The sequence below is a fragment of the Chenopodium quinoa genome, unplaced genomic scaffold (genome assembly GCF_001683475.1).
Source record: "Chenopodium quinoa cultivar QQ74 unplaced genomic scaffold, ASM168347v1, whole genome shotgun sequence".
Taxonomy (NCBI): domain Eukaryota; kingdom Viridiplantae; phylum Streptophyta; class Magnoliopsida; order Caryophyllales; family Amaranthaceae; genus Chenopodium; species Chenopodium quinoa.
The window spans coordinates 633,914-659,482 of record NW_018744693.1 but is presented as its reverse complement, the minus strand read 5'-3'; the positions used below and the strand labels follow the sequence as shown (position 1 = coordinate 659,482).

Sequence of the window (25,569 nt, the reverse complement as noted above, 5' to 3'; positions counted from 1 at the left end):
ATGTTTTTGATGCTTATGAAAGTTGGAGTAGGAAATTGGGAATGGTCACTTGAATTAGTTGCAAAATCCATATGACTAAGGGCCTGTTCTAATTGACTGAATTGAGCTGAACTGAACTGAACTTATTAGAGCTGAACTGAACTTAACTTAACTTAACTTAACTTATTAGAGTTGAGCTGAACTGAACTGAACTGGATATTTTATAAGAGAAGGAAATTAGGAGCTGAACTGAACTTATTAGAGCTGAACTGAACTGAACTGAATTGAAAATAATCGTATCAGAACATGCTCTAACTGGTTTTGACATTAAAATATCTTATTAGAGCTGAACTGAACTGAACTAAACTGAAAATAATCGTATCAGAACAGGGCCTAACTGGTTTTGACATTGGAATATAATATAGCAGAGTAGCAAACCATTAATACATAATTTTCTCTATGGAAGAATGAGATTGGAAAATAATTAGCTCAATCAGCAAAATATAACGCTAGATAACTATTATTTCGTATAACTTAGGATGACAGCATGTCACTTTAACTTTCAAGGCTAATCAAGTCTAATTCGGATTGATTAGGTCCTATGTGATGTAATGATAGTGTGATACTACTACTATACGGCAATACATCCGTATGCTTTAAGTAATTTTTTTTTTTTTGAAACATTATAATTGATCATAATATACTCCGTAATAAGAACGATATGTAGTGGAGCACTGAGTTAATTGATTATCTCAAAAGTAGTACTCGTACTTATAATATATATGGAGTCTTAAGGGTTGCATATAAGAAGCTAAAAGTGAAAAGAATTGACAATAATTATACAATTATTACACCAATTTACTCGTGAATTGTTGATAAATTCCCAATTTAATACTAAAAAAAAGAAAGATATTAAATGCTTATATACAACCCTAAAGGCGGCTGCATATAGCATTACCCTTTTTATTAATTTGAATGCTAAAAAACTAATATTCTGTAAATGATTAGAGGGAGGCAAGTCAGGCAACAGCGTCAGCAGAGACGTGAATGTTTGTACGTAGATTGTAAAGTTGACCATCATGTCGTAGTCAAATGAGTCGTGCCTCATTTCCTTATTTTTATAAGTCCAACTAGTTCCGATAATTGTTCCGATAATTATTTCGTCATTCCCCCTTTACTTTGTTCACAGTTTCACACTATTTTTTATTTTTTTCTTTTTAATATTCTCGAAGCAAGAGACCTAACGGAATATATTAAAAAAAAAAAAAAACTACGGTTTGTTATGATAATATCTAAATATGGATGACTATTATTCCATGTACAATCTAAAATATTCTAGAGTTGGGTATTTGGTCTTATCCATTGATGGAACCCTAGGAAATGTACATTATATATATCCCGTACTAGATGGAATATGAAATACAACGTAACAATCTTCCCTCGTCTCTCTTTATTTTCTATTCCATATTTAACACGTTATCAGCACCATTGCTAGTCAACTGAGTAGGATTACCAAATATTTATCTAGAATCCATATTATTATTATCATGTAAGTATGATCGCAGCCCATAACAATTATAATTTAACATTTATCTACTTTTGCATGCTTATTTATTGGAATATCAACATATATAACGAATACAGAGCATGATATATAATTTAAGGTTCCATTTTTATTTTTCTCCATGCTAACATTCTCCCCTTCTATTTCGTTCTTATTTATGCATGATTTGTATCAGGTTTATTTATGCATGATTATAACGTTTAATACATATTTTTGAATACTATTTATATATACTTATCTTTTAATATTATTTTGTATAGTGAAAAATGTCGAACCTAGCTCGAATTTGTGGCCCTTGATATTACCGGAAAGAATTATTTATCATGGGTGTTAGATGCTGAAATACACCTAGATGCTAAAGGGCTTGGTGAAACAATAAAAGAGGCTAATATGGCAACACCTCAAGATAAGGCTAAAGTCATGATTTTTCTTCGCCATCACCTCCATGAAGGGCTCAAAAATGAATATTTAACTGTGAAAGACCCACAAATTCTTTGGAGTAATCTAAAGGAAAGGTATGACCACCAAAAAACAGTGATACTCCCTAGAGCTCGTTATGAATGGTTAAATTTGAGATTGCAAGATTTTAAATCTGTTAGTGAATATAACTCAGCTATGTTTAAAATAACTTCTCAATTGAAATTATGTGGAGAAAATATTATTGATGCAGAAATGCTTGAAAAGACATACTCCACTTTCCATGCTAATAATATTGTCCTGCAGATACAATATAGAGAAAAAGGTTTTAAAAAATATTCTGAATTAATATCCTGTCTTCTTGTGGCTGAGCAAAATAACGAGCTGTTAATGAAAAATCATGAATCACGTCCTACTGACTCTACTCCATTTCCTGAAGCGAATGTGACAACCCATAACAGGAAAGAAACTAAAAACAGGGACCATTCCAGCAGTAGAGGTCGAGGTAGAGGTCGTGGTCGTGGCCAATGACGCGGCCGGGGTCGTGGACGTGGATATGGTAGAGGTCGTGGAGGTCATTTCACAAACTCACATTCCCACCAGATGTGGGAACGTAGGGATGAAAAAGAGAAAAGTGATAACAATATATGTTACTGTTGTGGAGGAAAAGGTCATTGGTCTCGGGTTTATAGAACTCCAAAGCATCTTATTGAACTTTACCAAGAATCATTGAAGAAAGGAAAGAAAGTTGAGGCAAACCTTGTTCTTGAAGATGGTGAAGGTGATTTTGATTTTGGCAATGCCAATCAATTTGATGTTGGTGATTTCCTTACTTCCCCGGAAGGGAATAATTTTGATTTTGACAGTACAACTCATTTAGAAGTTGCCGATTTCTTCACTGCCCCAGAAGGGAATAATTAAAATTATATTGTATTATGTCAGTTTTAAGTATTAGACTTATGTTTGCTTATTCTAGTAATTTATTTAAGTTTATTTCTTTCGTTGTAATAAGGATTTTTGCTTTATAAATTTATGAACTATTTGAGTGTTTTTATTGATTTATTTGTTTTATCATTTTTATTTTTATGCTTAATATTTTGACATGTATTTTATTTCATGAAGAACATGGATATTACTCAAGTTCAATTTGCTATGAATGGTGAATAATTATGTCTTGCTGACAGTGCAACTACACATACAATACTTAAAAATAAAAAATATTTCTCTCATTTGATGATGAAAAGGATTAATGTAAGTACCATATCGGGTAGTACAAATATCATTGAGGGCTCCGGAAGAGCCACTATAAAGTTGCCTTGGGGAATTGAAATTAAAATAATTGATGCTTTATACTCCCCATTGTCTCAAAGAAATTTATTAAGTTTTAAGGATATTCGCAATAATGGTTATCATATTGAGACAATCAATGAAGAAAATAACAAATTCCTTCAAATCACAAATATAACTCAAGGCTCAAAACATGTTTTGGAGAAACTACCTACATTCTCTAGTGGTTTGTACTACACAAAAATCAATGTTATTGAAGCTCATGCTATAGTAAACCAGAAGTTTACTAATGATTTTGTTGTTTGGCATGACCGGTTAGGCCATCCCGGTTCAATAATGATGCGAAAAATAATTACGAATTCATGTGGACATTCTTTGAAGAGCCAGCAGATTCTTCATAATAATTTTTCATGTGCTGCTTGCTCGGAAGGCAAGTTGATTATTCGCCCATCACCAGCTAAAATTAATTTTGAATCAATTAGTTTTCTGGAACGTATACAAGGAGATATTTGTGGGCCCATACATCCCCCATGTGGACCATTTAGATATTTTATGGTTTTAATTGATGCATCAACTAGATGGTCACATGTGTCTTTGTTATCAACTCGTAACCTGGCGTTTGCGAGACTACTTGCCCAATTGATTAAGTTACGGACACATTTTCCAGATACTCCCATTAAGACTATTCGGCTTGACAATGCTGGTGAATTTACATCTCAAGCTTTTAATGATTATTGCATGTCCATTGGGATAAATGTTGAACATCCTGTAGCACATGTTCATACACAAAACGGTCTAGCAGAGTCATTAATAAAATGTATTCAGTTAATTGCTAGACCATTGCTTATGAAATCCAATCTCCCAATTTCTGCTTGGGGACATGCTATATTACATGCAACAACACTAATTCGCATTAGGCCAACAAGTTATCACAAGTTCTCCCCATTACAATTGGTTTATGGTCAGGAACCAAATATTTCCCATCTAAGAATTTTTGGATGTGCGGTTTATGTTCCAATAGCTCCACCACAACGCACTAAGATGGGTCCTCAAAGGAGGATGGGGATATATGTTGGGTTTAAATCCCCGTCAATAATTAAATATCTTGAGCCTACAACAGGGGATTTATTTACGGCTTGTTTTGCAGATTGTCATTTTAACGAGTCACTTTTCCCAAGATTAGGGGGAGAAAAGAGAGAGCTGGAAAATGAAATTAAATGGAATGAATTATCATTATCCTATCTTGATCCTCGAACTAAACAATGTGAACTGGAAGTTCAAAAGATAATTCATTTACAAAGTTTAGCGAATCAATTGCCAGACTCGTTTGCTGACCCAAAAAGAGTGACCAAGTCGCATATTCCAGCTGTTAATGCTCCATTTAAAATAGATGTCCCGGAAGGACAAAATAAAATTGCTAATGAGTCTAAACCACGCCAAAAACGTGGAAGACCAATAGGTTCCAAAGATAAGAATCCTCGGAAAAGAAAAGGAGCATTGATTGATGATGGTCAAATTGAAGAAAAAATTTCCGAAGGATCTCCAGAAGAGACTTTAGACATGATACAAGAAGAAATTCAGGTACCTGATAATGAAGAAATTTCAATAAATTATATCATGTCTGGAATTACATGGAACCGAAATCAAATCGACGTCGATGATGTTTTTGCATGCAATGTAGCATTAGATGTTATGGATAATAATGAGGATCATGAACCAAAATCTATTGAAGAATGTAGACAAAGAAATGATTGGCCAAAATGGAAAGAAGCAATTGAAGCAGAATTAAAATATCTTGGAAAAAGAGAAGTATTCGGACCAGTAGTCCGTACACCTGAAGGTGTAAAGCCAGTGGGATATAAATGGGTCTTTGTGCGAAAGAGAAATGAAAAGGGTGAAGTTGTAAGATATAAGGCACGCTTAGTTGCACAAGGATTCTCACAAAGACCTGATATTGATTATGAGGAGACATATTCTCCTGTGGTGGATGCAACTACTTTTAGATTTTTGATTAGTCTGGCAATAAGAGAAGGACTTGACTTACGTTTGATGGATGTAGTCACAGCTTATTTATATGGCCCACTGGATAATGACATTTACATGAAAATCCCAGAAGGATTCAAGCTGCCGGAAGCAGCAAAATCTAGTTCTCGAGAACATTTCTGTATTAAATTGAACAAATCTCTTTATGGATTGAAACAATCTGGGCGTATGTGATATAACCGTCTAAGTGAGTATTTGTTGAAAGAAGGTTACAAGAATGATCCTATCAGCCCATGTATTTTTATAAAGAAATTTGGATCAGGATTTGTTATAATTGCAGTGTATGTTGATGATTTGAATATCATTGGAACTCCTGAAGAGATTTCAGTGACTGTCAATTATTTAAAGAAAGAGTTCGAAATGAAAGATCTAGGAAAGACAAAATTCTGCTTGGGGTTACAAATAGAGCACCTAGAGAATGGAATCCTTGTGCATCAATCAACATACATAGAAAAGGTTCTTAAAAGATTTTCTTTGGATACAGCACATCCATTGAGCAGCCCTATGGTTGTAAGATCACTTGAAGTAGAGAAAGATCCATTCCGACCTCGGGAAAATGATGAAGAAATTCTTGGTCCTGAAGTACCGTATCTTAGTGCAATTGGAGCACTAATGTACCTTGTAAGTCATACACGACCTGATATATCATTTTCAGTTAATTTATTAGCAAGGTTTAGTTCATGTCCAACCCGAAGGCATTGGAATGGGATTAAACATTTACTTCGTTACCTTCAAGGTACGAAGGATATGGGTTTATTTTTCCCAAAGTTGTCCAAAGAAAATTTGATTGGTTTTGCAGATGCATGTTATTTATCTGATCCTCATAATGGTCGGTCACAAACTGGATATGTGTTCACATATGGTGGTACTGCCATTTCTTGGCGTTCCATGAAACAAACCATTGCAGCTACTTCTTCCAATCATTCTGAGATTTTAGCAATTCACGAGGCTAGTCGTGAATGTGTATGGTTAAGGTCGGTAGTTCAACATATAAAAGAAGTTTGTGGTTTATCATCTGGGAAAGAGGCACCAACAACTTTATATGAGGATAACGCTGCTTGTATTGCTCAACTTAAGGAAGGATACATCAAAGGCGACAGAACAAAGCACATCTTACCCAAATTTTTCTTCACTCATGATCTTCAGAAGAATGGAGATATAAATGTATTGCAGATTCGTTCAAGTGAGAATTTAGCAGACTTATTTACTAAGGCTCTTCCGACAGCAACATTCAAAAAGTTAGCTTACGGCATTGGATTGCGTCGTCTTAAAGATCTCAAGTGATGTAGTCATGAGGGGGAGTTAATGCGCGCTGCACTCTTTTTTCCTTAACCATGGTTTTTTCCCACTGGGTTTTCCTGGTAAGGTTTTTAACGAGGCAGCATCTTATGCGCATTATTGTATTATTTTGTACAGGTTTTGTAGTAAATGTTAGTTATTGTTTTATTCAATATATAGTCATCCAAGGGGGAGTGTTATGATAATATCTAAATATGGATGACTATTATCCCATGTACAATCTAGAATATTCTAGAGTTGGGTATTTGGTCTTATCCATTGATGGAACCCTAGAAAATGTACATTATATATGTCCCGTACTAGATGGAATATGAAATACAACGTAACAATCTTCCCTCATATCTCTTTATTTTCTATTCTATATTTAACACGGTTAATGATTTTAATATTCTCGAAGCAAGAGACCTAACGGAAAACTAACCATGGTTTAAGATTTTTTTTTTTTTTTTTTTTTTTTTTTGTTTTTTGAGAAAGGTTAAGGATTTTAACTAAAACTGTTATTATCATTGATATTCAATAATATGAAGTACTGTACAGTACTACAGTGTTATCAAATATAATACTCCTAGGTGGTTTCAAAAAAAAAAAAAAAAAAAGATTTTTTTATACAATTCCCCATACAGAAAAATAAAAAATTAGATGTTAGCAAAGAAAATTTCCCTTTTTATTTCCTACAAAAATTGTTTTGCTTTGTATGTTGAAGTATTACATTTAGTAATACTACGTATTTCATTCTGTCATGTGCATAAGAGAAGGGTGGAATATTATAATTGAGTGCTAACGTGAACATGGTATAATCAAATATAAAAAAATAATAAAGTAATTAAGATGTTGGGAGCATTAGGTTCCCTTTTACTTGTACTCCCTCCATTTTTAATTACTCGTACTTATTTCATTTTCCATGCGTGGAATTTTAGGAGAAACAAGAGAAATTAATAAAATATGGAGGTAGTGGGGTATGTGGAAGAATAAAAAATTGTAAAAAGCTAAAAGTAGTGGAGAGATAATATGAAGTAAACAAAATACGTAATACGAAGTATGATATATGTTGAATCCACTTTGGGAGAAATGAATTAAATATAGTAAAAGCTTTCAAATCAGGAAATAGAGCAAGTATTTAAAAACGGCCGCAAATGAAAACTGGAGCAAGTATTTGGGTTTATATTTTTTTAATTAATGTCAGCTTGTTATATAATCTTGGATTTTTTTTTTAAAAAAAAATAATTATTTACAACAAAAGGATATATTATGTCAGACAAAAAAAAATTATTTGTTGTAAATATAAAGAAATGAAGAAAGTATATACTACCTCCGTTATATATTATTTACAACGATTAGACCTTTAACCTCTCTCCTTTATGAAATCGTTACAAATAATATGTAACGGAGGTAGTATATCTAAATTAATAGACAAATGTCAAAAAAAATAGACAAATGTCAAAGTTATTACGTAGTTTTACGATATGTTGTATAAAGTAAATTTCTTTACAAAAAGTGAAAATAGTATAGTGCACCATGTGCATGGTGGCATGGTGCACCCGAAAAGAACATTAGACATTTTAAAGAACATGCTAGTGTTTGAAAAAGAACATACATGTGTTTGACAAAAGAACATGTTTGTGTTTGATAAGAACATGACATTACAAAGAACTTAAAGTTTTTACAAAAGAACATGTTATTTTACATGATTACTCGGGTGGTTGAACGTGTTTGAAAAGTACATTATATTTGACAAAAAGAACATGTTTGTGTTTGACAAAGATAGAGGTGATTATTAGGCTGGTCAGGCCAAGGTTAAAAAATTAGCTCACTTCTCGGGTTGTGCCAAGTTTTGGGCCGAAGTTTTTGTGCCCAAACCCGCCCAAAATGGTCCGGTCATGCAGGCTTTTCGAGTCGAGTAAAAAAAATCAACTAAAATGTATAAAAACGCATTCCCAAACCCGCCCAAATTAAAAAATTAAATTTACGAGCCGGGTCCAACCCGATTTGTAGGGCGAAAAAATTCTGCCCAAAACCCGTCCAAAATTGGGCCGTGCCGGTCTAACTTTGATCACCTCTAGCCAAAGAACATAAAGTCTTTACAAAAAGAACATGATAATACATTAAAGATCCTGGTTACTCGGGTGATTGATATTTTTTTTTATATACATACATTAAAGAACATGTTGTATAATGTAAAGAGCATATATTTCAAACTCAAAGAACATAATAATCAAACTTAAAGAACATATTATGCTTGCGTTCTTTATAAATATCTACAATGTTCTTTTTTTTCGCCCATATTCTTTTAAATATACCTAATGTTCTTTCCGGATGCACCAACCATACATTATACTCCCTCCGTTTTTTTTAGGGATTTGTTAAACATCGCCCGCGTTTTTCTACATAAAGCCCACATTTTTTAAAAATGTTGACATTATTGCCCTTGTTTTAATTTTTACCGAAAATAAAATTTTTCACTCATAAAAAATGTGGAGCAGGACTGGATCGCCGAGTGAAACCGAAGAGCCCTCAACGTCGGGTAGATGCACCGGAGAGACGCCGTTGACGCCGGAAAAGGAGGTACGAAGCCATCTAAAACCACGAATTGGCGGCTGGCGTCCTGCCGGGACGCCGTGACCGTAGTGGTGGCGCCTAGCCAGGACGCCGCCACCGTGGCTCTGGCGCCTGGCCAGGACGCCGCCACCGTGGCTCTGGCGCCTGGCCAGGCGCCACCGCCACCGACTATTTTTTTTTTTTTTTTTTTTTTTAATTTAATTTAAAATTTGTTTATTTTTTTTTTTTGTGTTACAATTTTTTTCTTTTTTTTTTGGTTTTTTTTTGTTTTGTTTTTAATTGTTTTAATTTGTTTTTGTTTTTAATTTATTTATTTTTTATTTTTTTTTTTACAATTTTTTTCGTTTTATGTTTTTTTTTTTGTTTTTATTTTTTTGGTTTATTTTTATTTATTTAATCTAAAGTTTTGTTTATGTTTTTTATTTTTGTGTTTTGTTTTTTTTTTTTTTGAATACTTTTTGTTTATTTCTTTGTTTGTTGTTTATAATTTATTATTGTTTTTGCTTTTGTGCTAATGTTGTGTCAAATGTATTAATTTAATCTACTCTTATGTGATTATATTTATATGTTATTGTTGCAGGATTATGGTGGAGACGGAAATGATTATAGTGGGATTTTTGTACACGATGGTCTGTTCGAAGATGCTCAACAAGCGGTTGATTGGGCGAAACAGGTTGCAATTAGATCAGGTTTTTGTTTAGTAGTAGCAACTCATAAATCTCAACGGGATGGTAGAATGGATCGCATTTTGAGATGCGACCGTTATCGCAAAAGGGAGGAACGAGATTTCAGTCAAGCGATTCGGTTTGATACAAAGCGGAAAGGTTGTGGGTGTCAGTTCAGAGTAAAGGTTCGACAACAGCAAAGGGGTGACGGTTGGGAAGTGAAGAGTTACGGTAAATGGGGGTATCACAACCATGAGATGATCGCATATGAAGTGGGTCATCGACAGTTAAGTGGCCTAAGTCCTGCTGCGAAACTAATTGTAAAAGAAATGAGTGATGCTCAAGTGAAGCCTGCTAAAATATTAGCATCTGTGTTGGAGAAATTTCCTGAAGACCAGCCAAACCGAAGACACATCTACAACGTCAGACATAAATTGAGGTTTGAACGGTCAGAGGGAAGGAACCCTATACAGCAGCTTCTACACCAGGCACAAGCACGTGGTTACCTGTACTGGTTTGAATCTGATGAAGACACATCGGAGGTGACTCATTTGTTCCTTGTGCATCCTGATTGTGCTGATATGATTTCGTCTTGGCCATCTGTGATTCTGATCGATTCAACGTACAAGACAAACAAGTATAAGTTTCCACTGGTTGAGATGGTTGGGATGACTCCAACGAACCAGAACTTTTTGATTGGTTATGCAGTTATGAAGGATGAGACGGTTGCGAGTTACCGTTGGGTGTTGGAGAAGTTGAGAAATTACATCGGCCCAAGTGTTCAGCCATCGGCCATCGTCAGCGATTGTGAGGGAGGTCTCTTTGCCCCTATAGCGGAGCTGTTTCCGGAGTCGAGTCATTTACTGTGCACATGGCACATCAACAAATGCGTGAAAGTCAAAGCCTACAACCTTTTCAACAAGAACTTAGATTCAGCAGAGAGATTGGTAAATGGTAAGTGGCGGAAGATCCTGCAAGCTACCACGGAGGCAGAGTACGACCGAGCCTTGGATAACTTCAAGGATGCATACCAATGGTGCCCGGCAATCGTAGACTATGTGATGCAGCAGTGGGTGCCTCAGAGGGAAAAGTTTGTCAAATATTGGACAAACCAAGTTCTTCATTTTGGAAACACTACTACATGTAGAGTTGAGAGCGCTCATAGAGCTCTGAAGGACTGGATTGATTCTTCCACCTCTGCTCTGGATACACTGTTCGAGAGAATAAACAAGGCTATTGATACTCAGAGGAACGGCATCAAGAACTCTCTCGAGGACTCCAGACGGCGACATGGCACGATGTATAGCCATTTCATATTTAAGATTCTCCATGGTCGTGTGTCACACTACTGCTTGGGGTTGATTCTGAGCGAGCACACCAGGATGAGGGAGTTGGGTGATGAAGTGGCTATTCGGTGCGGATGTGCTATATCGGTGACTCATGGACTACCTTGTGCATGCACCATTCACCGCGTAATTACGCAAGATAGGGCGTCGTTACATGTTGATCAGGTTCATACATTCTGGCGGACGCTCGTTATCGGAGAGCATGCTGTTCCACAGACAGTCAACCGTGAACAGGAGGAGTTGGAGCAGTTTCGTTCGATGTTTGACCAAGTGTCCTCCAGCCACCCTTCAGTCATTCGTAGTGCTACCCACGTACTTCATGACATGTTCAACTCGTCGTGCTTGGATCATGAGGAACCTGAGGGGGTCGAGCGACCACGGGGCCGACAACCACGGCGGGAAAGGAGTGCGTTTGAGTACATTCGTGGTCGTGGTCGTGGTCGTGGCCGTGGTCGTACATCGTCATCAAGTGGTAGTCAAACATCTTCGTCGGTGAATATGCCCGGCACCGGTACGGTACTTTAGTTTAATTTACTTTTTAGAGTGTTTGTTTAGTTTTCTGCTAACTTGTTAATTGTGTTTTTTGATGTGTGCAACAGGCAGAATGGACATTGAACATTTTCCATATAAAGACAGGATCCCTAACATCATGATGCCGTTCCTGGACGGGTGGAATGATGTGGTTGCAGATGGTAACTGTGGATTTCGGGTTGTGGCTGATGTGTTTCAGATGGGTGAAGACAACTACGGTTTAGTGCGTCAGTTGATGTACAGTGAAATCGCCTCAAACCGAGCTGTTTATCGCCACGTGTACGGACAGGACTTGGATAGGTCTCTGCAGCGTATCCGGTGGGGAGGAGGACGTTGCGGTCAAAATCATTGGTTCGACGCGCCCCTTGATCTCTTCGCCGTTGCAAACATCTACAAGTGTGCAGTGATGCATTTCGGCCTTGGTTTGCATGGTCGAGCTTACTATCCGTGTACCACGGTTCTGCCTTGGTGTTCGCGTGAGACCGTCACCAGACCGGTAAGAGAGGTTGCTATTGGATTTCTGGGGCCGTCATACAGACATTTCATCCGACTGGACCTGTCACCCGATTTTCCGGTCCCACCGATTATACCAACGTGGTACACCATTCGTACAGCAAGCGTAGAGGGCTGGGATGCGTTATATCATGACCGGGTGCAGCAGTGGAACAATCTAGTTGCCTTTTCTATGTGACCTAATATTGCTATTGCTATGTTTTTCCCATTTATTTAATTTTCGGATTCTAATTTTCGTATTTAGTTTTCCCATTTAAATGTGAACCTGTATTTTGTTTTCGTATGCCCACTAATTACAACTTAAAATAAAAGTTATAAAAACTAAAAATATAATGTCAAATTCTAAGAACTTAAAATAATAATTATAAGAACAGATAATGTTAACTTTTACAAACAACTAGGAAAATGTTTTATAAATGCACTGCCGACATATCAATAATCTCTCTGTGACGCCCACTGCCACTGCTCAAGGGCCCGTTCCAGTTCATCAATAACAGCTCTGCCTGTTGCAGTCGTCATGTTGTCCCTCTCCTCAAAAAGTCTGTGTCCCAACTGCGTCATCTTTCCCATCCACTACACATAACAAAACACATAAAATTCAATAACGACGTATTATGAGACGTATTATATGAAAAAAAACACAACTACAAATGTTTTATGAGACGTACCGCATCCACGGCAGTGGGCGGTGGCACATCATCATCATCGGCGTCGTCGCCGTGGTGGACGTCTCTGATCAACCTCGGGTGCGAGTGCCGGTTGTACCACTCCATGTAGTGCTGGTCACACATGGCAGCCACCCCAGTTGGCGGCCGCTGCAACTGCTCAATCCATATGCGGGCAACCATCGGAAACTGCTCCCACGTGCCAATCATGCTTGCCGGCCATTGGACGACGTACTCCTTCAACGACGCAGATCGGACGGCCTTACTGGTGCCATGCTGGTGGAGGAGGAACAACTTGGACATATCCAAGCTGGCGAAGACAGCGCTGCGGCATGTACGCCTCTACGATCTCACGATACTGAATCAGTCCCGTGTAGAGGGTCCTGGGTACCCTATTACTAGGGTTCTGGCCGAAAGGCATCCAGTTCACCTGCACATTTTTTAAAATTAGTAAGATTCATACAATAAACACATCAAACTATAAAAGTAGAAATAATTTAAACACTTTACCTCTAATGGGGACATCCTGTCAAGCAATAACCGTATCGATCGCAGGCGGTCAATGGACTTCTTCTCGACACGCGGACTCCACGCACAGGCACGTGGCTGGCCATCCCCAATAGGAACCGGGTCGCGGTGTGGTCGAAACGCCGGGAAATACTCGTATATCCACGTCTGTAACAACGTCATACATCCAGTGATACCTGCCGCATCAGCCCGGCTCGAGAATCCTAACTGGCGATACATGTACGCTAATGTAGCCGACCCCCAAGAAAACTGGCCTACTCTGTCGGGCTCACACGCGTCAACTATGTCGCGTGGCCTGAGCTTGTTTCCGCTCTTATCCGGAAACAAGGTACACCCGAGAAGAAGAAAAACATATGCAGCCAGCTGTGTGTCCTGCGTCCTACGTGAAGTGGGGTGCAAACATCGCTGCAAAACTGCTGCGATCTTAACACCGCCGTGATCCCACACACCAAGTGCCGCTGTGTACAGCGCAGCCCTATCCTCTCATGCATGGTGGCAGGAAGGTGGCTCACTCTAGTGGCCCTCAATCGGCCGACCATCTCGCTCTCCTCCGGCCAAGCCTCAGCCCAACTACACAAGAAGTTACAAGTCCTCTCCCGGGTTTGGCATTTCAAAATGCCGCTATCCAAAGCCCGCTCTTGGTCCTCCCAAATACGGGTAGCGATGTGTCCTAGAAAGCTAGGAATCACACTCCCGTCTATAGGTCCCCCAGCCACCTCGCCCCTCACCACCCAAGAATCATTAACGGCCCTCGACCGTTTTCTGCTAACCGCAGACACAGTGGACGCAGATGATGTGCCAGATCTACTAACAAATCTACCATCTCTACCCTTACGCACGTCTACCCTACGCGTCTCATACACATCATCAAGCCTCTGACTGAATGGACCGTAATCATCATATGGTCCACTCTGATCGTCCACATCCTCATCTGCATCCTCCTCCTCCTCCTCCTCCTCATCACCATCATCATCTTCATCATCCTCAGAATAGTGCACCCGTTCTCTACGAGCCGAGGCCGAAATACCACGGGATCTAACGTGTCTGGGCCCCGAGCTCTCCATTGAGTTCATCGTACTTCTCATAATGTCCATACTCTTCCCAGCCCCAGAACGAAAATACGATGCCTAACACAAAATAACAAAACATGTAATATGCAATATAAACATGTAATATAAACATAAAAAAAGTAATTAAAATAAATAAATAAAACAATATACATATGATGGAAAATAAATTAAAAACATTACAAAATATTAACAACCTAAAAATAAAAAAATTAATAACCTAATAAATAAATAAATAAAAAATTGGAAAAAACAAAGCAAAAAAAAAAATTACCCAAAAAAAACAAATTGGAAAAAACAAAGTGAAAAATATAAAATTATAAAAACTTAAAAAAAGAAGAACATCAAAATTTTAAAAAAAATTTATAACAAAAAAAAGGGAACATAAAATTTTTTTTAAGTAAAAAAACTAATTCAAAAAAAAAAAAACAAGAACAATAAACAAGAACATAAAATTAAAAATTAAAAAAAAAAAAGAGGAACATAAAATTTTTTTAAAAAAAACCAACAAAATTTAAAACAAAATAAAAAAAAAATCAGAAACATAAAATTTAAAATTAAAAAAAAGAAAAACAAATTTAAAAAAAAATCAAAAAAAAAATAATTATTTTCGAAAATTAAATTTCAAATTTAAAACCAAAAAAAAATTTAAAAAAAAAATAAAAAGGCGGCGGCGCCTAGGCCAGACGCCGTGACGGTGGCGGCGGCGTCTAGCCCAGACGCCACTACCACGGCGGCGGCGCCTAGGCCAGACGCCGGTGCCGTGGTTCTGGCGCCTGGGCCAGACGCCACCGCCACCGTCACGGCGTCTGGCCTAGGCGCCGCCGCCGTGGTAGTGGCGTCTGGGCTAGACGCCGCCGCCGTGGTGGTGGCGTCTGGCCTAGGCGCCACCACCGCCTCCGACCTTTTTTTTTTTAATTTTTAAACACAAAATTAATAAAAAATACCTTCTCGCCGGAAAACCGCTGTCCACCCGCCGCCTGTGCCGCCACTTCCTTGCCGGGCCGCCTCGACATCGCTCGGAAAGTTTTTTAGAGAGAGAAAGTGGAAGTAGAGAATTGAGAGAAGAAATTGTGTTTTTTACTTTGAGGGCAAAAGTGACAATTCACTCTAATTTTGTGGGCTTTATGTGGAGATTCGCGGGCGATGTTTAGCAATTGAGTTTTTTTATATGCATCACTTTCCTTTTATGGGTGTTTTTTTTATATGCATCACTTCTAAATTTGGTAAAGTTATACTATATTTTATTATTTCTCTCTCTTACTTTAAACCCCACTCAAATTATTTTATCATTTCTCTCTCTTCTATGTCCCCACTTAAATAATAAAATATCTATTCTATTTCACATACTTTCTCTTTCATGGTCCCCATCATACTTTTATTATAATAATTTATTCATTCACTCACAATATTATATTTATCTCCTAAGACTATGTGCATTCCCAAGTGATGCATATAAAAAAAACGGAGGGAGTACATATCTATGAAATATCATAATTACATTCATACCGAGTATAAAATATTGGATGAGTCCATTCTATGGTAACTATGTAAGTTCACCCATCTGATACATAAAATTAAATAATGATATGTCTAATAATAACTTAGGAAATTATAAAAACTTATTCCATATAGAAAATGTCCAATAGCTCCCGTGAAAAAGGAAAAAAAAGTCCAACAGCTAATACCTGTCTTACCGTGAGTGTAAAATCATACAATACTTTCTCATGAATCATATGTTGGGTTTGGCAAAGTGTGGAAAACGGTTCAAGACATAATTATGCATTTATGCATAGTTTAGGAGTTTAAGGTATGGACTATTGCTTGGTGTTAAGTAATGGCGGAAGGCAAAGGGTTGACTTCGTATGAAGATATTTCAAAATCTAGAGATGATTTTGAGTTGATTCAAGTTGGAGGTGATAGCTCGTCTCAAGAGCTTTCCAACGACTGGTCATAAGCTTGATTTGGTCAAGAATTGAGGAAGTTATGGCCGTTTTTACAAAGTGTTGTCAAGCCGGCCAGATTTGCGTGTCTGTGCAAGCTATGAGTGTGCGTCCGCGCGAAAAGGGGATAAAAATGCGTGTTTTGATGGGAGTCAGAAGACTTTGCTTGTCCGCGCAAGAGAAGCATCGCGCGTCCGGGCAAGCATAGCGCGCCCGAGCAAGGTGCTGGTGTAGCCCGATTTCTGCCACGCGTTATATTATTGGCCGTTGATGTTTCAATTCATTTATGTTCGGGAGTATATATGCTCATAGCCATCATGCATTAGATGAAAGAGTAAAAAAAATGTAAAGAGAGAAAAGAGCCTCAATGTAAAATCCAAACACTTATGGTTTGAGTGTTTGAGAGGGTGAGTTTGGGATGGGAGTTTTCATGGTGTTTGAAAGCGTGTAATCTACATTGTAATTCCTCAAAGTCGATTGGTGGATTTTTATCTTGGTTCTTGGATATTCCACGGTGATTCTCATTGTCTCATTTATTACTTGTTTTTCCGTCTAAGTTGTTGTTAATTGTCGTTAATCGCAAACTAGCTAGCACAATCGTTAATCCTTTCATCATATACTCATTTCAATCTTTAGTCTTTAATTCTTTGTCAATGAATATGTTTTTTTTTTTTCAATAAGTAATTAAATACAAAGTGCATTATATACTAATACAATACTAATGGTTAAAGGTTTGATGGGAGATTGTGAAAAAATGTACTCCATAGCAAAAATAAAAGAGTTAAGTAAAAGCGAGAAAATAGCAGATGTGTATACTTGTTTATTGATAAAATTCAAAACTAAGATAATGTGGTTTGAAAATTTATATTCTTTTTTAATAAAGTCAAAACAAAAATAAAAATCCAGCAAGCACAAGATAAATTAGGATTAATGCCAACTTAAAATGTGCAACAGACAAAGAAAGATAAATTCGGATTATTACAACTCAAAATGTGATGTACAGGAAAAAGAATGACAAATTTATCTATCTTGCATTCTAACCCCTTTTCCTTCTAATGTCATTTAAATATCCTTTTCACTTGACAAATGCTTGACAAATTGGGTATCCAATCTACTATCTTTCTTTAATTTGAGTGGGAAATCAAAAGGCAGAGTTAATTTTTCAGGATGCCTCTAAAAAACAAATTCAGCAAGAGAAAATAGTATGTTTTACAATCATTTTTGCTTTCAAATTTCCCTTGTTTTTTTTTTTTTTTTATTTATTTTATTTATTTTTATTCTTGAGACTTTTTTTTACTCAATAATTGGATGAGGTTTTGTTTTGGGTCTTGAAATTTGTTATTTAGGATAAGACACGGGATGATATCATTTTTATTAGCGACTCTTAAATACGTAGTATATTATATCTGCATCTTTGATTGAAAATTAAATAATACAATTATTTTTTTAACAACTAATTCCTCATATAAAGAAAACATTAGAAAACCCTACTAATTTACAATTAATATTTATATTATTGGTGCTAATTTTGTAGAGGATAAATAACTTTTAAACAACATTGAGGATGAGAAAATTACATATAGCTTAAATGTGAGATTAAGCAATAGAACACACATGAATCGATGCATGTCTTGTTTCACAAAGTTTCATATACTGCTGGCCGTACGGTGCGGCCAGCCATATATATTTTTTAATTCTTCTTCTCTTTTCTCTTTTCTTTTTCCATCACCATTACCTACATCAATACCTTGCCGACGTTCATACTTTCCGGCGACTCTCGACCTCTTCATTAATGGTGTCGTCTTCTTAGCCCAAATTTCTTCAAACTTCATTAATGGTTTACTATTGGAAATTTATTTTCTACGAAATTTATGTTGAATTCAAGCTTATTTGCTGAAGATTTTGATTATATAACTTGTAAGTTGTTCAATTTTATCGCCTAATTTTTTGTTTAATTGAAGAACGAAGAACAAATTGTTTTCGTGGATAGTGGTGATTTCGTGAGTGCAGGTGGGTAGTGGTGGTTTAATTTGGTGGTTTTGGGTTCTAGATTTAGTTTCGTTGGTGGTTTAGGTTGGTAGTGGTTCATTGATAGTTTAGGTTGGTAGTGGCTCATTGGTGGTGGTTGTTGGTGGTAGTTTTTTGTTGGTGATGGGTAAGGGGTTACTAGATCCGGTCAAGGGTTACTAGGTGGTCCGGTCAGGGGTTATTAGGTCGGCGGTCAGGGGTTACTAGGTTGGTTAGGGGTTTAATTGGGGTTACTAGGTCGGGGGTTACTAGGTCGGTTAGGGCTTAGGGGTTACTAAGGGTTATTTGGTCAAGGGTTACTAAGTCAGTCAGGGGTTACTTTTGTCTTGGGGTTACTTTGTTATTTGCTGATTTGGCACCCTGCCACATGGTGCGGCCAGCCGCACTAGAAACGCACTGGTCTTATTTATATCATTAATTATCATGAATTTTGCACGGCAGCTACTTGATTTTGGTTAATATGAAATTAAAGTAGGTAGCTAGTTTGTACTCTTAATTAAGTAAAATAAAAATCTAACAAAAATTAAAAAAGCAAGAAGAAGACTATACATTTGAGAGAAGAGGGGGAGGATAAGAGAATCCCCTTGCTTCTAAACATATGTATAGTTCGTTGGAGGTGGGTTTTCCACCAACTCTACTGAGCTTACTGGATTGATCATTAGTACAATTAAAATAATGTAAATTGACACTAATTTAAATTTATTTGTATACGTATCTCCCTCATTACCAAAAGTTCGAATTATGTACTTCAATTCGTAATGTACTTATATTTGTTTTTGTATAAATTTTGTAAATAGTAAAAGGTAGGCTAAGATAGATAGAAGGAATTTGTCAAATCGGACTAATTAAAAAATTAGGTTAAATTTATAAATTACTTAAAATACAAAAAGTGAGTCGAACTTTTTAATTCTAGTAGCGAGAACCTTTTATATATAACCGTGTGTACATAAAAGTAGATGCATCTAAATGTTTTAATTTTTAATATAACTAGGTTAGGCCTGTGCCATGCACAATTATTGACAAAAAAAATTATGTATGTATATACTTATCAGTAATCATATAATGTATATATCTCGTTTTTAGTCATTAACTTTTGTCTATCTCAATTGTATCCTTGAAACGGATATTATGTTTGCCACATAAAAACTTATAGTAGAAGATTGTATTTTTTAAAAATATTTACAAAGATTATATTTTGCTATTCTATTTTCCATATTAATTAGTAAATTGAATGTGAATATAGAAAGAAGGTAAATATCATTTCTATTTATATAGTAATTAAATTTTACAAATAATTTCCTTAAATAAATTTTCTATTAAATATTTTTTTTTTAAAAAAATTACTAAAGAGACACCAGAAATTGACATGCGGTGTGTCTTTTAGAGTATATATAGTTATTGATTGATTTTATGAACAAAATACAATTAAATGTTCGGTACACCCAGGTGTATATAATACTTGCATAGCAATAACATGATGATTATGCCAACAAAAAAAAATAAAACTTCCATACGTATACTCCTTTGCTTTCATATCTACCACATTTTTCATTGTTCTTATTCAATTTCATGTTGACTTTTCTTATTCGATTGCTCCAATTTACACCCTGTTCATATTTGCCGCAATTAGTAACTTGATTTCCCTCCATACTTTATATGGTTTCCTTCAATTTATTACAGATTACACTATAAATACCATCCATACCTTATTCTGTACATTTCCAATTCTTTGGTTAAAAATCTTTCATATAATCAATTTTCTTCAATTTCAAAGCCAATTCATTTGATATCTTTCATTAAATTTGGATAATTTGTATTCTGGGTATTTAGTTAATCCCCTGTTCTCAAAGTTCTAGGTCACACAAATCAATGGCAGCTGACTCTTCTCAACCTAGATCAGTCCACGAATTTGTTGTCAAGGTTAGTTATAATTTTTTTTTTTTTGAAATTTTTCCTATCTTCAGCTTTAATTGTATTTTTTTGAATTAAATTCTCAAAATTCCCAATTTTGCTCTAATTACTTTTAGTTGAATTTTTACAATGTTGGTTTTCTGTTCTGAATTTCATGGTTGTTGAATTGATATATTGATGAAAGGTATATTGGTGAAATTATTGAATTATTAAATGTATAATTGAGAAAAGGGTTTTATATAATTGAACATGGGGATTTGGTGTTGCTGTATTTTTTTTTGCAAAATTTAATATTTAACAATTAAGTATCATTTCTAGGCTGAACAATTTTACAAGTTTGAAACTTGATGGTATTAGTGTTAATTTGAGAAGAGGGGTTTGTTGCTGGAAAACTAAACTAAATCATGTGGTATTAAATACTGTTTTATATAGTTAACATGCTGCAAGTTTAGACCACAGTATCTTGGGGGTAATTAGTTCAAGAATGAGTTAGCTCATTGCATTTGCCATTGAGTTTTACTATTGTGATTGCCTTATTGGAGTTCTATCTGATTCTCATTTTCATTTCTCGGGCGGTAAGGAACGGATATTAGAGGATAGAGGAATCAGATTTGGCTTTGTTCGCGGTGTTAATAGATGTTAATGTAGTTTAAGTTTCTATGTGAGGCTATGATCACAGTAGTTTAGTCGGAAATGAAGAATTCGAGTAACATAATTTTCTGTTGTTTTGACCATGATTAGCTAATGTCATTAATAAGGTTATATCCAATGAGTTATGGGGGTAATATAAAGTCTTTGTGCTAAAGATTAACTAATGTCATTAATAAGGTTACTTAGCAAAAACTGTAGGATGACATTGCTGATTAAGAGACACGGCTGTTGTTACATTGCAGAATGTATAGTGGTTTCCCATCCCTTTTTAAAAGGGAAATGAAGGTAATTTGCAAAACGTCCTATGAAGTTTTGGACTTCCTAGTTTGACATCAATTGGTCATATGCAGGATGCAAGTGGAAACGATGTTGATCTCAGCATTTACAAAGGGAAGGTGCTGTTGATTCTCAACGTTGCATCACTATGGTATGATATGGCTTGTACTGTCACTTTAATACATTTCTTTTGTGAATTTTAATGATTTAGGGCCTGTTCACATTTACTTAATTTCAGTTCAGTTCAGCTCCAATCAGTTCAGCTCAGTTCAGTTCAGCTCAGCTCCAATCAGTTCAGTTCAGTTCAGCTCTTAATTTCCCTCTCTCATAAAATATTCATTTCAGCTCAATTCAGTTCAGTTCAGCTCCAATCAGTTCAGTTCAGCTCCAATCAGTTCAGTTCAGCTCCAATCAGTTCAGTGAATGTGAACAGACCCTTAGTTATCCGTGGCTTTTACAACTTAGGCTTTTAAAATTAGTCTTAATTACTTAGACACGATAATATGGTACACTGCCATATTATCTGATAAGTTCTATCTTTCGTATTAAGGCTATATACTTGATGGACCAAATTATGTTGTGGAATTTATGTCAACCCTTAACTATTAACGTCGAGAGATAATTTGATGCACATTAAAGGTCCACTGAGCATTCACCTTTCACCCCTATAGCTCCAAAGAACAACTTCAATTGTCATGCCTGCTTTGAGAATGCATGTGTTGATGTGTCTATCACAGTCAGCAGTTGCGGCACATGTTGTGCATAGGCTGAATGCAACTCTCTGGAACAGGGTGCCGTGCTTGGATATGTGATTGCAATTGAACTTTCAAATCTTACAGTGATCAATATTTCTTAATGTGACAAAATACCAATCACACACCAAACTTATGAATGTGGGATTGTGGGGCTAATATTTGTATGGAGGGATAAACTACTAGGATTAGAAGTATGAAGCCATGGTTTATAAAGCGTGGGAGCATGGAATTGACATAGTTGTACCTTTGTTTACGAGACTCCAGTTGCTCTGTTGGAGCTTTGAATCGAAGGAAATTGCCATTACCATTTGTGCTTAACTCAGCTGACTTTCTCTTTTCGATGCAGTGGTCTTTCCAATACAAACTACACAGAGCTGACTCAATTGTATGATAAGTACAAGGGCCTAGGTAGCTTCTTGTTCTTCCTTTCCTTTTTGTTAGTTGTTATATGGAAGGTTGGAGTTATAATTGTGCTAAATTGCTGCAGGTTTGGAAATCTTGGCATTTCCATGTAACCAGTTTCATAACCAAGAGCCAGGAACTAATGAGGAGATCGTGGAGTTAGCATGCACAAAATTCAAAGCCGAATTCCCCATTTTTGACAAGGTGTTTTGTTCAATCATTTACAAATCACCATAATACTCCATTTGTTCATATGTTAGATAAGCTGGTTTTAGCAACTTCATAAAGTTGTGAAGTGTGATCTGGATAGAATGTGAAACCTTCTAAGAAGCAAAAGTATTCGATCAAAAGACTCAAAAGAAATGGCCTTGTAGCTTTCATAAATTTTCCTAAACATTTTGCCTTGTTTTTTTTTTTTTTTTTTTTTTTTTTTTTTTCACACAGATTGAAGTGAATGGTAGTAATGCTGCCCCAATCTTTAAGTACTTAAAATCAAACAAAAGCGGGTTTTTGGGAGATGGAATCAAGTGGAACTTTACTAAGTTTCTTGTTGATAGAGATGGTGTCGTTGTTGACCGTTACTCACCATTTACTTCCCCAAAGAGCATTGAGGTAAAAATTAAGCTCGACTTGTTATGGTACAAAGAAAACAACAGGGGTGGCGTATTAGATTGCTGATAATAACCGTTTAATCTTCTTTTTGCAGAAGGACTTGAAGAAACTGTTGGGCATCCCAAAATAAGGGTAGGCTTATAAGGAGGCATCTTGGCCATGATATGATACTTGTGAATAAGAGTGACTATATATTAACGTCATTTTCGTATTTCATTTGTGTTCGCTATCACCTGTTATTATGATTCCCATTAGCATAAAGGCTGTTCTTTGGCAATGTATGTACTGTTTGTCAACCTTCCAATATTTGATAATGTAAATTATGCTCAAGTTTTTATTTCTTCATTCTTTAAGAGAATTTATGACCAAATTATAAATAGGTAAAAAATGGTGAATTAAATCTCAATCAACAGTATAATGTAAAAGAAGCAAGCTCGACATTAATTAGTAATAAGTATCAGGATATTTTACCGCCATCCCAGTCTCATCACAAATCAAGAGGGAGTCCACTTCATAAAACCAAACGAGGTTCGATCCCAAAATCATATATACGGTGATAAGAGGAGTAACCTCTAGTGTTTAACTCTCTCTTCTTTTCTCAATGTGTGACACTTATATGTGTTACATGGTAGGATATATTTCAACACTAACCATGCTAAGTGGAGAGAGTTCGTTTCTTTTGAAGGAAGGTCTTGAGGAATCTTAAATGAGTAGCTTCATTTAGAGTCTTCAAGAAATGCTTGGATGAATATAAAGTGTAACTGCATATTTAAGGCAAGTAAAGACAATGTAGCTATGCGTGACTAAACCAAATTAAATGATTAGTTAGTCATGGCTAGAGCTGCCAATTCGGGTAAACGGGTCGGGTTTGGGTAGGGTAAGAGTGGGTCGGACTGACTTGGTCTCTTAAATTTGAGGATGATACTCCTTTCTTTTGCAGGCCTGGACTGACTTGGTCTCCCAAGACAAAATGCTTTGATCAACAATAATAAGGTGGTCTATATTGCATTTAAGGTGATTTGAAATCAGGTCAGGAACAATTTGGGTTGAATTTAGGTCAGGTCAATAACAAGTCGTGTTAATTTCGAGTCGGGTTAGTAACCAATCGGGTTGAATTTTTGGGTTGGGTAAGTAATAGGTATGGTAAAATTCGTCGGGTCAATAACAAATCGGGTTGAATTTGGGTCAGGTTAATAACAAGTCAGGTTGATTTCGGGTCGGGTTTGTAACAGGTTGGGTTAAACACTACAAGAATCAGGTCAAATAACGACGGACCTGAAAAACCGTCGGAAAAATTGATATTTCCAACGGATTTAATTTCCGTCGGACAATTCTGACGAAATAAAAAAAATCCGTCGGAAATTTCCGACGGAAAATAAATCCGTCGGAATAATTGGACATTCCGACGGAATATTCCGTCGAAATATTCCGTCGGAGAAGGTAATTTCCGACAGAACAATATTCCGTCGGAAATTTCCGACGGAAAAATCCGTCGGAATATATACTATAAAAAAAAAGGAATTTTTTTTTCGGAGTATTTAACCTCTAACCCTAATCCTTTCTTCTAGCCGCCCCTTTTTTTTTCTCCTTCACTTCTCTTTCCTCTTCTTTCTCTCTCCTTAATCCTCCTCCTTTCCTTTCTTCTCTTTCTCTCTCCATATCCCCTCCGTCCACCCTTCTCTCGTCTTCTCTTTCCTCTCATTCTCTCTCATCCCTCCTCCTTTCATCTCCTCTTTCACCCCGTACCACCACCACCAACAACAATACTATAAAGACCAAGCAACAACAACGAAGACGACTACAACAGCACCGAAGACCACAACAAGAACGGCGACCAAAACAAGAACGGCAACCACGTACATGCGCATAGATCTAGTTAATTTTTTATGAAATTGTAATGTTAATTTATAAATTTTATCAAATGATTGTATTATTATATATTTCCTTTAATTTTGTGGTTTAATTAACGTTTTTTTTTTTAATTTTATTTATGAAATTCTTGCTAAATATGTAGATCTATTGGTTTTGATTTATTTGTGTGGTGTTTTTCGATTTTTTTTGTCTCAATTTTTCGTATTTTTGGGTTAATTTTCGATTATTAGGGTTATTTTCAGTTTTTTTTTGCTAAGTTTTTGTTTTTTGGGGTTTATTTTTGGTGTGGTGGTGATAAAAGGTGGGAAGGGGCTAGGGTGGGTGTCGGTGGCGGTGGTGTGGGTGTGGGCTGTTGGTGTTTTTGCTGTCGGTGGTGTGGGTGTGGGCTGTGGGTGTTTTTGGTGTCGGTGGTGCCGATGGTGGTGTTTAATGGTGGGATAGGGGCTACGGTGGGTGGTTTGCTTAGGTTGGGGGGTTTGGTTTGGGTGGGCTGTTGAAGTCGGGTTTAGGGTTTGGGTGGGCTGTTGAAGTTCGGGTTGGGTGGTAGATTTGGTGGTTGTGGGTGGGGTGGTAGATTTGGGGTTTGTGGGTGGGGTGGTAGAGCTGGTGGTTGTGGGTGGTGGGGTGGTTCTGGAATTCCATTACGAGTTAGGGGTTGA

The 25,569-nt window shown here is 36.5% G+C and overlaps 4 protein-coding genes across 4 annotated transcripts; 3 read left to right on the top strand and 1 right to left on the bottom strand.

Annotated features, from left to right (window-relative positions):
• The first annotated feature begins 1,933 nt into the window (after positions 1-1,933).
• LOC110702276 lies at positions 1,934-2,491 on the top strand. Its single transcript, XM_021879980.1, has one exon. The coding sequence runs from the start codon at positions 1,934-1,936 to the stop codon at positions 2,489-2,491; it is 558 nt and encodes a 185-aa protein (XP_021735672.1).
• Positions 2,492-10,689: 8,198 nt separating this feature from the next.
• Positions 10,690-12,464, top strand: LOC110702447. The gene is made up of 2 exons (XM_021880151.1): positions 10,690-11,667; positions 11,756-12,464. Exons 1-2 carry the CDS (start codon positions 10,872-10,874, stop codon positions 12,376-12,378), a joined length of 1,419 nt encoding a protein of 472 aa, XP_021735843.1. The 5' UTR covers positions 10,690-10,871; the 3' UTR covers positions 12,379-12,464.
• A 66-nt stretch (positions 12,465-12,530) lies between these two features.
• LOC110702448 lies at positions 12,531-15,535 on the bottom strand. The gene is made up of 4 exons (XM_021880152.1): positions 15,408-15,535; positions 13,376-14,520; positions 12,869-13,295; positions 12,531-12,773 (listed from the first exon to the last, which is right to left on the bottom strand). The coding sequence occupies exons 1-2, from the start codon at positions 15,474-15,476 to the stop codon at positions 13,675-13,677; spliced, it is 915 nt and encodes a 304-aa protein (XP_021735844.1). The 5' UTR covers positions 15,477-15,535; the 3' UTR covers positions 12,531-12,773; positions 12,869-13,295; positions 13,376-13,674.
• Positions 15,536-19,917: 4,382 nt separating this feature from the next.
• On the top strand, positions 19,918-23,383 carry LOC110702445 (probable phospholipid hydroperoxide glutathione peroxidase). The gene is made up of 6 exons (XM_021880150.1): positions 19,918-20,351; positions 21,344-21,420; positions 22,371-22,432; positions 22,512-22,630; positions 22,871-23,038; positions 23,133-23,383. The coding sequence occupies exons 1-6, from the start codon at positions 20,301-20,303 to the stop codon at positions 23,166-23,168; spliced, it is 513 nt and encodes a 170-aa protein (XP_021735842.1). The 5' UTR covers positions 19,918-20,300; the 3' UTR covers positions 23,169-23,383.
• Positions 23,384-25,569: the final 2,186 nt, after the last annotated feature.